General features: G+C 40.2%; 2 protein-coding genes across 4 annotated transcripts; one reads left to right on the top strand and one right to left on the bottom strand.

Annotated features, from left to right (window-relative positions):
• Window positions 1–3,546: 3,546 nt before the first annotated feature.
• On the bottom strand, window positions 3,547–8,802 carry thg1l (tRNA-histidine guanylyltransferase 1-like). Of its 2 annotated transcripts, XM_061788030.1 has the most exons (7): window positions 8,591–8,802; window positions 7,783–7,890; window positions 7,508–7,684; window positions 7,253–7,422; window positions 7,090–7,178; window positions 5,851–5,958; window positions 3,547–5,682 (listed from the first exon to the last, which is right to left on the bottom strand). In XM_061788030.1, the coding sequence occupies exons 1-7, from the start codon at window positions 8,611–8,613 to the stop codon at window positions 5,524–5,526; spliced, it is 834 nt and encodes a 277-aa protein (XP_061644014.1). In that variant the 5' UTR covers window positions 8,614–8,802; the 3' UTR covers window positions 3,547–5,523. The 2 variants fall into 2 exon arrangements, with proteins under 2 accessions (XP_061644014.1, XP_061644013.1); XM_061788029.1 differs by having other exon boundaries at window positions 7,783–8,802.
• A 78-nt stretch (window positions 8,803–8,880) lies between these two features.
• lsm11 (LSM11, U7 small nuclear RNA associated) lies at window positions 8,881–12,619 on the top strand. Of its 2 annotated transcripts, XM_061788028.1 has the most exons (5): window positions 8,881–9,452; window positions 10,290–10,429; window positions 10,489–10,572; window positions 11,676–11,780; window positions 12,225–12,619. In XM_061788028.1, exons 1-5 carry the CDS (start codon window positions 9,011–9,013, stop codon window positions 12,249–12,251), a joined length of 798 nt encoding a protein of 265 aa, XP_061644012.1. In that variant the 5' UTR covers window positions 8,881–9,010; the 3' UTR covers window positions 12,252–12,619. The 2 variants fall into 2 exon arrangements, with proteins under 2 accessions (XP_061644012.1, XP_061644011.1); XM_061788027.1 differs by lacking the exon at window positions 12,225–12,619 and having other exon boundaries at window positions 8,886–9,452; window positions 11,676–12,199.
• The last annotated feature ends 810 nt before the right edge of the window (window positions 12,620–13,429 follow it).

The following is a 13,429-nucleotide window of genomic DNA, read 5'->3' on the forward strand; positions in this document are numbered from 1 at the left end:
TATACAGTGGACCCTTGAGAGATTTAAATTTGTTCTGTAAACACGCTTGTCAAATCATCTTTCCCACTGAAATAAATGAAAATGCTATTCAACAACAAACAAAATAAAACAAGAATAGTGTTGTGTTAAAAGAGCACTCAATAATACTGTACTTTATAAAAACATATATAATTAAATCATTAAACAAAATGTAAAGAATTCAACCCTTTTCGCCACTTGCTTTAATTTAATGGACATTGTGATGGTCCTTCCGGTGTGTGTGCATTGGCCACCTGGCCACACAGACATAACACAGACATATATCCACGGAGCTGGTCAGAATACGGTGGCCGACTGGTTATAGCGTCAGCCTCACAGTTCTGAGGTGCGGGGTTCAATCCCCGGCCCCGCCTGTGTGGAGTTTGCATGTTCTCCCCGTGCCTGCGTGGGTTTTCTCCGGGCACTCCGGTTTCCTCCCACATCCCAAAAACATGCATGCATTGGAGACTCTAAATTGCCTGTAGGTGTGAAAGTGAGTGCGAATGGTTGTTTGTTTGTATGTGCCCTGCGATTGGCTGGCAACCGGTTCAGAGTGTACCCCGCCTCCTGCCCGATGATAGCTGGGATAGGCTCCAGCACGCCCACGACCCTAGTGAGGAGAAGCGGCTCAGAAAATGGATGGATGGATGGTCAGAATTCCCTAGTAAGCTGCAGTAACAGTCGCTCTATGCAAAGGATAAAGAATATATGCGCTTGTGAGTATTGGTATGTTATGTCTACATATGTTGCGTTGCCATTTATGTTAAAAAATCAATTGCTTGTGGGTTATAACATTGCGAGACCAATGCTATTATTTAGGCTGTCTGACGTACGACCTGAAGCAAAGCTATTTGGTTGTGTTAAATACACGTCATTCCATTTGTTTTATGTTTTGTTTGACAGTAAATTTTTGAGACGAAATAGTTTTTCATCCAGGTCATTTCATTCTTAACCCATTGAATCGATTCACAGGCCACCGAATCGATCGCCACTTGACTGTTCTTGTTGTCTTCGAAAATGTTTCTCCTCTGATCCGAGCAGGCGTCATCAGTTCATGCAACAAGGCGTAGGTAGAACAGACTAGCCAGTGTTTGTGTGGAAGACTCAACTATTTATGCTCCAACTTAGAGGCATGTCCCAAACCATGTATGAAATCATTCTTTTGAAATGGAAAAAAGGGGGAGAGCCGTTAAGCCGCTTGGCCAGGAGGTTGTTGTCAGTCCACCAGAGTCGTTGGGTGGAAACTCCCTCATTGATATTCCCTTCAGTTGTAAAAGTGGTTACGAAGTTACCTAACGGTCAAGGTCAACAAACACCACGGTGTCGTTGACCTCCAGTAAGTAGTCACCATAATTTACACGGCTAGGGCAATCCAGAGTACTGGAGCCCAAAAAGAGAATGCTCTAGATAAAGAATCTGCAGACCTCTTTTTAACTCTCGGAGTCATTTTATACAGCTATTATAACGCTCTCCTGTACTGCGAGTATACAATATGAAAGTCAGGATTATCAAATTAAACCTTTACCAAACAGTTAGCCCCAAAAATACTATTAACAATTAAATGAGTGAGTGACCCATCACAACATGAGAGAAGATATAACAGGTCTTAAATGACTATTGTAGCTTTTGTTAATAAATTATTATTTTTTTTAAAAAGGACACTATACCCCTAATAGAACTATTTAAAACAATGTGAAACATGCACCGTTATTTAATTTAATTATTTATTTATTTATTCTTGACTTAAATTTAAAAAAGTGTTTGTACAATAATATGCCATATCCCGAGTGGACACCTGGTACTCACTGGTAAGTAAATAAACATCCCACTACTTTAGGAAATATGATATTCCTAACAAGTTTCAACTAGCAGGCTCGAATGTAGGTGCATACTGTCTTGAAATAAGTGATCCACTTGCCTCCACGTTCTCCTAAATGAAATGTGTTCTGTGAGGCCACAAGTCGGGTCAGAAACTGTGTTGAGCTTGGCTGTGGCCCAAAGTGAATTGTCCTGAACGCAGCTGCATTTTTTTTTTTTTTAAAGCATGCCAGTGCATTAAGCAGTGTGACATATTCATTCACTGGTGTTACAAATCTAAAGCAGCCATGAGGGAAACTACAGTAGCTTGAAAGAGGTCAACTGACCCAAAAATAAAGCACTTACAGTAAGTGAGCTTATGAAAGAAATGAAATACAGTCGGGTTCTTTCACAGTAGCCATTCATACTGAGGCGGTCATTTAGAAGTGTGATGATAAATATGCCACGGAGCACATGTCAGGGGGATAGAGTGTACTCGGGGTGTGTGTGAAGGTATTCTTAGCACTGATGACAGTGCAGGCCAACAAATCCATTCACTTCTGCATGGCAGAGACCCAAGACTGAGAACTCCTGCCAAGCGCTTAATCTTTGCTTCAAACACAATGTGTGAGGTGTGTGAACACAACGAATTATGTCTTATGCATCGAGCTATAGGAAAAAAAAAAAAAAAAGTAAGGCCGATCTCTGAAGTGAACGATGACTCTCGGCTCGTGATTGGGAGCCGCTTTCATCTTTCACTGAAGAGAGAGCCCACACGTGATTGGTCAATATGTGTGGCGTCGTCTCTCTCCCTGACTGCGCCGAGCAGAGATGGGGAGAAGTGAGAGCACACTCAGCAGCACACAGGAGAAGGAAGAAGACGAGAGAGAAACAAAGCAAGGGGTCATGAGAGCAAACACGAATGTGCTGATAAGGTTACGAAAATGAGTGATAGCAACTTTGTTGACAATACAAAGGCAGTGTAAAGTCTGCAGGGGGAAAAAAAATCTCTCATCGGGCTGGCTGCACAACCCGCTTACCCAACCCATGCTTAAAGATGCCTTTACAGTTTAATATGATTGGATGTGAGTGTGTGATACAGTTTATCAGTAGCTCTAGTGTTTGGGGCAACTGTGAATAGGTGGTTAAAAATTAGGCCTGTGAAGAACAGAGCCACAAGCTTGACGATGGGTTCAATGATGGGAATTCGGTTCTTTTCAGAGAACCAACTCTTTTGGATTGGCTCAATAAAAAGAGCCGCCTCTTTCGGTTCTAGAATGGCTCTTCTGAATTTTTGTTACTTAATTTATTATGCAAAAATAATGTAAAATTATGCATATTTATATTAAAATGTGCAATATTTCCCATATTATAAAAATATGCCTTTATTCATTCACGCTACTTGGTGCTACAATACAAAAAATAAAAACATACTTATTTCGAGTGTAACTAATACATATTTTGTTCTGTAAAACAAATTTAAAGTGAAACAACACAGAATCACTGCAAAACACACAACAAAATATACAGTAAATTAAAATGTGGAGGGAAAAAAAACAATAACATTCAGATAACTTATCTGTAGTTAAATTGCTCCGCTTTGAGGAGCTGATCTGGTTTCTTCTGTCATAAATTGTTTTCCTCTGTTTGGGAGAAAGTTCTCTCAGAAGGGACTGACATTACTACAATGTGCAACAGTTGCATTAGACACACTGGAAACTTCATTAATACCAGGTTCAAATGCTTGTCTTTTATTCTTCTCATTGCACGAATGGGTGCCCGGATCTTAGAGGAGTTTCGTTCGCGACCAACACATCACTAACAGCTTGAGTTAACCACATTGCTCAGCCCAGCTGCTTTTACTGCACAGGTTTTGTATATGCACACACACAACAGGAACTTGTGGTCACGGTAGATTCAATGTACCTTAAAGACTTTATAAGATACTTTAATATTAGAGCTTACAACATTTTACTAAACGATTAATGTCTATTTTTCTATTCATCTGGGGGACAACTTTATTTCCATCCCTTTATTACAAAACATGACATTATTTCAAATTGACAGCGAAGAAAAAGCAAACATGTATTCATTATGACTCAATTCCATGGACATTTTTTAAAATGTTTTTTTCCCCTCTGATTCATCGATTACTCAAAAATAATTGACAGATTAATAAATTATTAAAATAATCATTAGTTGCAGCCCTACTAGTGATGCAATAATGAAAACCTGAGCAAAAGTAACTATTTAGTACAACTAAAATGCAAGTTGATTTAACTTTCAATCTTTTGCAAAAGCAATTATTTGAATATTTACTAAACCTAATATTTTAAGTCCATTGCACTAAATTACAAGTTGGCTTAATTCATAGTGGTTAATATTAAACTCAGTATGCATAATATCTTCAAAATGTGTACAAGATAGTAGAATACAATTAATATTTTAAACTCATGCAGTCGTAATTCATTTATGTATCAAGTCTGGATTAGTAGTGTAGTCGGTAAATTTGTTTCACCAAAACCCAGAATGGAGGTTTTGAGAAGTTGTGGGTGTACTCAGCAACTGCAACTTCACCCTACCGCTCAATTACATTTCGGCACTAAAAAAAATCTGCATTCCGTGTTTTCCAGGAACTGGATGGGGACATTAAAACCCATCAACATAGGTCAGACTGGTCCAACTCATTGCAGCTATGGCAGACTGGACACAGGTTACCTAAAAAGTAACATTTCTGCACTGTCAAAAAGTGAGGCACCAGCTAATTCTTTAGATAGCAATTGAGTAGATGGATGCCAGTGTAATACCTAGGGGGTTCCAGATGAGTATAAGGCTCTGTGGATGACTCAGAATTGTAAGTTGAGAAATCCCATTGGTGGTCTAGTGTGAGCAGTACTGTGGATGGCTCGTGGGGGGAGGTTGTTTTTTCTATCATGTCCACAAGGTACACTACCCCAAGGTCAACTATGACCATACCTCATTTTACAGCATCAGAGGGATTTTTCTTCTCCTTTCTGGGAACATGAGCTTGCTCCAATGTTTTGATGTAGCCAGGATAAATCCTGTCCAAGGGGGGAATTCTAGAAGTGATTGTTTGTTCACTTGATTGTACTAATGCTAAATATGATTAGTAAACTTAACTACACATGCATGAAGAGTACAATTGATTAAGTCATGGGTTTAATGATTGATTATCATTCCATTATTGGGGAAGGTTGTAAAGGGGTTGGTAGTTGTTAAAAACCATGGGAGACAGAGTATCTCTTTTTGGGCAGAGATTACAGGAGGTAAGCCATTTGAGGCCGAGGCATATGCAATGAGATGACGGCAACCCGGGGACCGCATTTGAGGAAGGACGCCGCCATAGCGGAGATGAAGTCCATCCAGTCTTCTCGTTTAGCGACATTTTCGTTTGATTTAGGGGTTGAGTGACCCCCAAAAGGGTGGAATTACATTGGAAAAATAACACATTCTTAACTTTGGCATGGTTAGACGAGATCACGATAAACCACTGTGCAGTACGAAACATGTTTTGGTCAAGGGTGATTGCTGTCTGCCTCAAAGGTGATTGCTGCCGGTCTAGGGTAATGACCACCAATGTACAAGAGCTAAGATGTCACTTGTTAAGCTATATAAACTGTATGTTGAGTAAACCAATTGATTCCCTAGTCTCACAACCAACATGATGTGTGTTTATTTTCCACAGCACTAGCAGCCATCATCTTCCAGAATATTGGAATGCTGATCCCAAAAGTCTTCGCCTATTATATCAGAATGGTAGGCCTGCACACGCTTCCTGCTCCGAGGAGTGCCACACACTTCCTTCCTCTTGTCATTCATTACTTCTGTGATGAGAGTTTCATCATGCTGGAAAAACAAAAAAGATTTTAAAAAAAGATAAAGACAAGGTTACACTTTCAGGGAACATTATAGAAAATATATATTTTTAAAATTGCTGATATATAAATACTTTAGCTCAAGATCTCAAGTAGAAAAAAAAAAAAAAAAAAGCAAAAAAGCGTCATGAAATCTGACCTTTTCCCAGATGAGAGTGGTGCCTTTCCTATTGACAGCCGGTTCCTTGTTGTAGTTGATGTCAAACTCTGAGAACAGGATTTCATTTTTGTCCGCAGCTAATGTTCCCTGAAAGAAAACACAAATGTGATAGTGTGCGTCAAGAATGTATTAAATAAAAATTATGAAAAAACATGTTTTAAACACAAACTCATCAATAATTAGTTTTTATGTCATGTCTAAAACATTAAATGCACTGATATTTATCAGTGGCTATTCAATAAGTAACGGTTACAAAAATGTTTTCACGGTGGCCGACTGGTTAACACATCTGCCTCACAGTTCTGAGGACCGGGGTTCGAATCCTGGCCTCACCTGTGTGGACTTTGCATGTTCTCACCCTGCCTGCATGGGTTTTCTCTGGGTACTCCAGTTTCCTCCCACATCCCAAAAAAACATGCGTGGTAGGCTAATTGAAGACTCTAAATTGCCTGTAGGTGTGAATGTGAGTGTGAATGGTTGTTTGTTTATATGTGCCCTGCGATTGGCTGGCGACCAGTTCAGGGTGTACCCCGCCTCTCGCCCGAAGATAGCTGGGATAGGCTCCAGCACGCCTGCGACCCTAGCGAAGATAAGCGGTACAGAAAATGGATGGATGGCTTACAGAAATGCGACAAATTATGAGACAACTCCAGGTCGCTAGAAAGATAATTAACGCCATCTTGTGGCAGACGAAAATAACTGCAGATCTAAATATGGCACAGATTTGGCAAGAGAAGACTGTCAATAACCAACCGAACAACTTCCTGCCACGAAAGAAAAAAAAAAACATTAATAAATTTGATGGTGTATAGCTTCCAAGAAACAATTAAAATATTCATACTAACAGGATTTGTTTTTCATGAATTGATAAATTGCATTGTTTATGTTTCATGGTAAGCAACAGTGCACGACGAACCAGTTTGCTCCCCTTACAGTGTGCCAGCCACTCACAGTCGTAGAGATATTGTTATTTTTTGTAACTGCTTTTCAATTGATTACTTATTATATTACATATTTATGACCTAAAATTATTTTTCATTCAAATACTTACTGTAATCGGCAGTTTATTATTGCATTGGCATAGGTTAGTAATAGAGAGAAACTGTGTCGTGAACCCTATGACCCCCTGGGTCTTTATACATAGTAATACATATTTTAAATAAACCTTTAGATGATAACCCAGACATGAATTAACTATACTGTGCGTTGAATAGTCACCTTTAAGCGATCCTCTGCTTGAACAGTGGTTAGTCCACCTTTTTGTACAAGGGTCCAAAACACTGTGTTGTACAAATTATTTATGTGACCTGGAAGAGGCAACAAAATCAGCCTGACACATTTGTTACTATCATCAGTGTAATAACAGTTGTAACATACTTACAGTCTGCTTGCCTCCAGCTCAGATAGTCTTTCAGGTTGCGATTGCTAGGATATAGTACCACACGTCCATCAAATCCTGGCGGGTAGAGGAGAGGCTGCTCTCCAAAAAAGTCTTTCCAGTGAAAGACATAAGACGACGAGAATTGCGAGGCCACGAGGGTCATCAGCTTGCTGGCCGGAGAAAACAAGTCAGATACACAACAACACGAGATGATAATACATGGGCGCGCGCGCGCACACACACACATACATGTACCTGGCTCTTCTCTTGAACCAGGTGGAGGTCCTCTTAAAAACAAAACTGAACTCATCACTTTGTCCATAGGCAATGATAATATCCTCTAGCTCCTCTATGACTGAGCGGGCGCTGCGGGTCATTAGACCCAGGGCCCTGTTGTCATTGGGCTTGGTGAACTTGTGTTGCTCTGCAAACCTGAAACACAACAGCGATACAGTTAAATATGATCTATAGTTTGATACAATTACTTTCCTACAAAGATCACTGATGTGCATCAAGTAAAGGACACCCACCTGTGGAAGTTGCGCCCATCCAGCCTCACGACAATGTAGCAGTTTCTCAGACATGTGTCATCTACTTCAAAGTTACGCACATATTCAAACTTGCTTTTAGCCATGGCACTAGTGGAAGTAAATAAACAGGCTAGGGATCTGACAGCACAAGACTTGACACCTTTGCGAAGTCTGCAGAAATTTAAAATCTGCATCAATCTGTTCATGCAACAAAACAAATCCGGATTTATTAACAATTGGTGTAATATGTTCTCATTTTAATCCAATAAGGCCTTAATTAAGCAAGGAAGATTTTACGAGTGGGCAATGGGGGGGCCTTAACAACATATAGTATGTTTAGATTCAGTGTCAAACTGTAGCATATACTGTATACAGAATTTTTCCAGATTAATGTAACAAAACATAGTCGAATCAATTAAAATAGCATACAGGTCTTCCAAACGCCCTGAATGAGATCAGTCAGATTATGTGTATTTTCCTGTATTCTAACAAAGCGACAATACAACAAGAGACAAGAATTACAATGCTCTTAATAATAATCAGCATTACGACAGTTTTTTTTTCTTTCTAACCAAGCAAGTTTACCGCACTTGAGACGACGGATATCTTTTAGGCCAACTATAAGCAAAATAACCGCATTAAAACCACCCTTCTATCGCTGTATTTACTTGATAGTCTAACTAACTGGTCCTCCTAAATATTTGCTCCGTCACTGTGTACCGTCGCACTGACAAAACAGACATTATGATCACCGTTCCGGATTACTAACACCTTATATTAACAAACACATACAAGCCAATGTTCTCACCGTGTGTAATTGTATAAAATCATAATACACTGAGTTATAACTGGAATTTAGCATGAGTGACAAGACAGATTGATTTTCGGCTAAATATATTACGTTTAATACAGAGGTTTCTGGAGAGCATGGACGCACGTAAAGATCGTCTATTTCGCGCACTGAAATGGAGAGGTCACGTTTGTAGTGTCGTTACGGACGACATTTTGCCACCCCCACACCCCACCCTCCTTGAATATACAATGTATTATGTATTACTGAACATTTAGACATTACAGATATTAAAACGCAGGCGATACGTTTAAACGAACCAGGCAATCAATGGTTCCTAAATGTTGCAGAGTGAACCCTTTCCCTACAAAACTTTGAGTAGTTTCCCATGATGCCTTACGATATGTGTTCGCCTGCCTGCGGTTGTTTCAAACAAACATGGAGGAGAAAGAGAGGGACAGGAGAATTAAGGAGCCAGATAGTAAAGAAAAACACTCCGCTTCCAGCGCTAGTACCTCATCTGTGGCACGGGACGATGACGCTTCTAAAATAGACGTGTGTTCTGAAAAGTTCGACCCACTTTTGGCCCTGTACTCGCCCACGGTACCGCTGCCTTTTCCAAACATCAAATGTTTCAACAATGTCGCCGAGTACGAGGGGTTCCTAAAGGGGGGCCGGGGTAGAGCCAAGCCGGAAAATGTGGAGAAAAAGCGACTGAAGGCCTTGAAAGGGGTCGCCGACCCGGAGCGTATCGAGAGACTCAAGAAGCTCATGGTGACCAAGAAGTCAGTGGATGAGGACGAGGAGGGAGGAAGCAGCAGCCGCACACCACAGCCACGGCGACACAAGACCCCCAAAAATGTCCTGACTAGGATGACCTGTAGGTTCAACACACAGCATTGATATTACACTTATAGAAAAGGAAAATTCCTCATACTTGATTAATAAACATGTGGATAATAATGCACCACTCAGAAAGCCTTAGTAATATTCTGCTGTCGGTTACATTTTCAGGATGAACCAAAAATGCACTGTAATCTTTTCAGGTGAGCCTAATTTGATTATTATAATTATTATTTTTTTTGCACAACTAGTAGAGAGAGCGAGAGCGCGCAAGACTGGGAGAGACATAGAAAGGCAAACAAGTGGACGTCCTTAGAAATGTATTGGTCGAGTCATGGCTCAAACGCCTGTAGGGAAACGCCTGTAGGGAATTTTACTACTCAGCTCCTTGTTAAAAAGTTGTGCAAGTAGTACTGATACGTTGGACAAACGTTTTGAGAAGGTCAAATTAAGTTTACCTGAAAAGTGCATTTTAGGTTCACCCTGAAATCACATCCAAAAGAAATGTCCCTAACCTTTTGTGATCATTGTAATTATTAGAGTACATTGGTTAGTGCCAAGTGATGCCTTGTCCCTTTAATTCACTTTACATCATAAAACTGAACTAATGACTAATAGACAGGGAAAAAAATATTTTCTCCCAAGTATGTTGTTGCTATTGTATTGGATTAACAACAAATCAGGTACTAGTTATATACTATAATCTTAAAGCATATGAATAGCTATTCAGTATACATATAACCAACCATAGAAGGCATTACAGTTATTTTAACTCGCCTCACCACACACACCTAGACAAGGATCCTGCCTACCTAACACATATCCCTCCACAAATATTACTGCTTAAACTGACATGAAATCTGTTTGTGTGCAGTATGCAAAGGCAGCCCTTTGGGTGAGCTGCACAAATGTGTGGAGCAGAGGATAAGAGTCAAAGTTCACATCAGGACCTTCAAAGGACTGAGGGGCGTGTGCTCCGGCTTTGTTGTGGCCTTCGACAAGTTCTGGAATTTGGTGAGCGCTTCGATGTGACTGCGATTCACGATGGTTGCTGATTGCTGTCTCGTTTCCAGGCCATGGTTGACGTTGATGAGACGTATAGAGAGCCTCTTCTTGGGAAGGCCTTGCACCATGAGAAAGCCCTCACCATTTCACGGGTATTTACTACTTTGTCATTGTATGTCTGATTAACATCTCTCGGTATGGTGCACTGCGTTTCTACATCTAAGCAAATTATCTTTGAGAAGGTGGAATTTTAGATCCCAGCATTGGATATCCTTGTAATAATAGAAAGGGTCGTGTAAGTGCCAAACCTTTCAGGTGAAGCTGGAAGTTAGCACAAGTGAGGGGCATACAGTGGCATGCTACATGAACTGTATTTCCTCAAAAAGGTCATTTTGTTATATAACTGCAGAGCATTCAAAGTGTTTTTTTATTTGTTTTATTTATTTATTTATTTATTTTTTTAAGAGGGCATCATTATTTTACAGCTTTGGCTTTGCAGTTTTTGTAAGCTTGCCCATGGTTTGCCAATTGAGATCGGAGCAGTGTTGCAAATTTGCCGCCTGGTTGAGCATCATAATCTTCCGCCTGAAGACTTTGAACAACCTGAAGTGCAGTAAATCTTTATCACTCGCAGAAGAATCGGCTGAATCGAGCTTTTTTTTAATGCTGAGTCCCAGTGTAGCCCTCCAGATAAACTTACCCTGGCTTTGTGTGAACGCTTGCCTCAAGAGTTCTCTGTTTTCATCCATAGTGGTCGTAGCAGGCTTTTCACTGAGTGGTTTGTGTAAAACAGATCCTGTTTCGAGAAACTTGTTTACTTACGTTTTGAAACTTACGTTTCGGAGCAGTGTGATGGCCATAAAGCTTTAAACTGGCGCTGAACTGCAGTCAGGGACAAAAACTTCTTGACTGGCAACAATTTTGCAACACTTCTCCAATAGTGATGGGCGAACAATGGGTAAGAAAGTGATATGCTTAAAAAAACTGCAAAGCCTAATCTATAAAATGATGATGGCCTCATCTGTCCAAACGATACCTGAAATGAAATAGGGAAACCCCATATAATATACATACTGTATATACTGAATTAAAATATATTACAGTACATGTTACAATATACCAGAGGTTTGTTCTTGAGGGGCGTTTATTGGAGGCAAGGCAGGAAAATACACTTTAAATCATTCCTCGGAATTCTATTGTGGATAATGTTTTATGCACCTTACCTGATCCCAATGTGGCCGAACTGTTTGTGCAGCTCTTTGAGAAGCTGAAGCTCCAGGAGAGCTCAGGAGGGGAAGGAGAAACATCGAAGCACCCCATCCAGGGAGAAAGCAGCCAGGGTCCCCCTTCAAACCCACAGGTGACTTCAGAACACTTGTCCGCTCACCCTGCCAGGCAGAGAGATGACAACAAGACATCGGAGCCACCAAAGGGTGCAAAGGCAGGTCAGGAGAAAGAGTGCAGGGCGTATGGCAAGGTCCATACTCGCCACATCAACCAGCTATTTATCCGGGGAGAAAATGTTCTCCTGATCAACCCTCAACCGCTATGACAGCCCGACTAGGCATTTCTTTTTGTGCTACCTAATCTAAAACTGTGTGTTATCATCTGCATTGCAATATGTTGAATGCACTGCAATGAACTGCCAGAGATCTCTGGTTCAATTTGTGAGAACCCAGAGTCGATCAGACCGTATATCATGTTGATATGTAAGATTTGCATTGTGTTCCACGCAAATCACCTTGTAGTTGAGGAATTAAACCTTGTTGCCTGTTAATGTTGGTGTCTTTCTTTTACATGTCAGGCGATCTTCCACATCAGAACTCAGTAATGCGCAGACCTCTGCCAAGGACGAATAATACAGTACGGATATGTCACACACATGGACACAAATAAATCCAATCATGGGGGTTTCAAAAAGTGATCTCCTTTACTGAAACACAGCACATTTGTGACCAGGGGCCGGAGTTGCTCATTTGTAAGGACTTGGCCGCAGGAGGCTCTTCACACTAACACTTATCCTGCATGCAGGCATGTGTATGATCTGGTTCTTTGGGTGGTGTGTAACACAAATATAAAGCAGTGCGAGTCTCAGTGATTATAATGATAAAGTCAAATTATTTTTTAATTGAATGGTACAGAAACCCTTTTCCAGATTTAGATGACCCTATAGCTTTCTCAGGTGCCTTTATGGCCTTAATAAACAGCTCTCAACTGATATATTAGTGCAGTCACTGTACATGAAGATAAAAATAAATGCAACAGAATAAAATATGCATGGGTACAGTGCACGGATGTTACTTAATGACTAATAAACCCCACTTGTCCATGAACAGTATTTGTCCTACAATAAGCGATGAATGAGCGATGGTTAAAATGAATTGAAGGAGGATGGTTAGAAAGAAGGGAAAGGCTGAGGAGTCGAGGTTCAACATTTTTGCATTGCATTTAACAATATTAGAACACGTTTAAATATGTGAACACATAAGTTAAACATCAAAACATGAAGCATTTCATACTGTTCACGTGTTGGAGCATGTGGAAATCAGAACCTTCTTGAAAATTGTATATTTAAAAAAGAAAAGTAAAATTTTTGTCATACCTAAAGAGTAATTAATACAAAAAATATCCTTTTTTTTTTTTTTTTTTTTTTACCTGTTCGGTTGTTAGGTCAAGCAGAATGGAGGTTCTGTTTCCCTTTAATGCCGGAACAGTTTTACTATGTCACAGTGGAGTTTTTAAGGTGCAGCTGTGGTTTCTTAGTATTATAATTTATATTTATTGAGAATTAGAGTCGAACAGAACTAAGTTTCTTGATGGGACTGAGAGATGAAGACAAGAGACAAAGCACTAATTGTAAACAAGATGAGAAAACTAAATCATTACATATCTAGAACAATGAAACATTAGATATGAGTGTTGTATGGGGCAGTAGTGCTACACCCTGTGAGGGAAGGACAGGACAAGAACAGGAGAAGAAGCATGCAGGACAAGGGTCGTGAACCCGGC

The sequence above is a fragment of the Phyllopteryx taeniolatus genome, chromosome 10, assembly GCF_024500385.1.
Source record: "Phyllopteryx taeniolatus isolate TA_2022b chromosome 10, UOR_Ptae_1.2, whole genome shotgun sequence".
Classification (NCBI taxonomy): domain Eukaryota; kingdom Metazoa; phylum Chordata; class Actinopteri; order Syngnathiformes; family Syngnathidae; genus Phyllopteryx; species Phyllopteryx taeniolatus.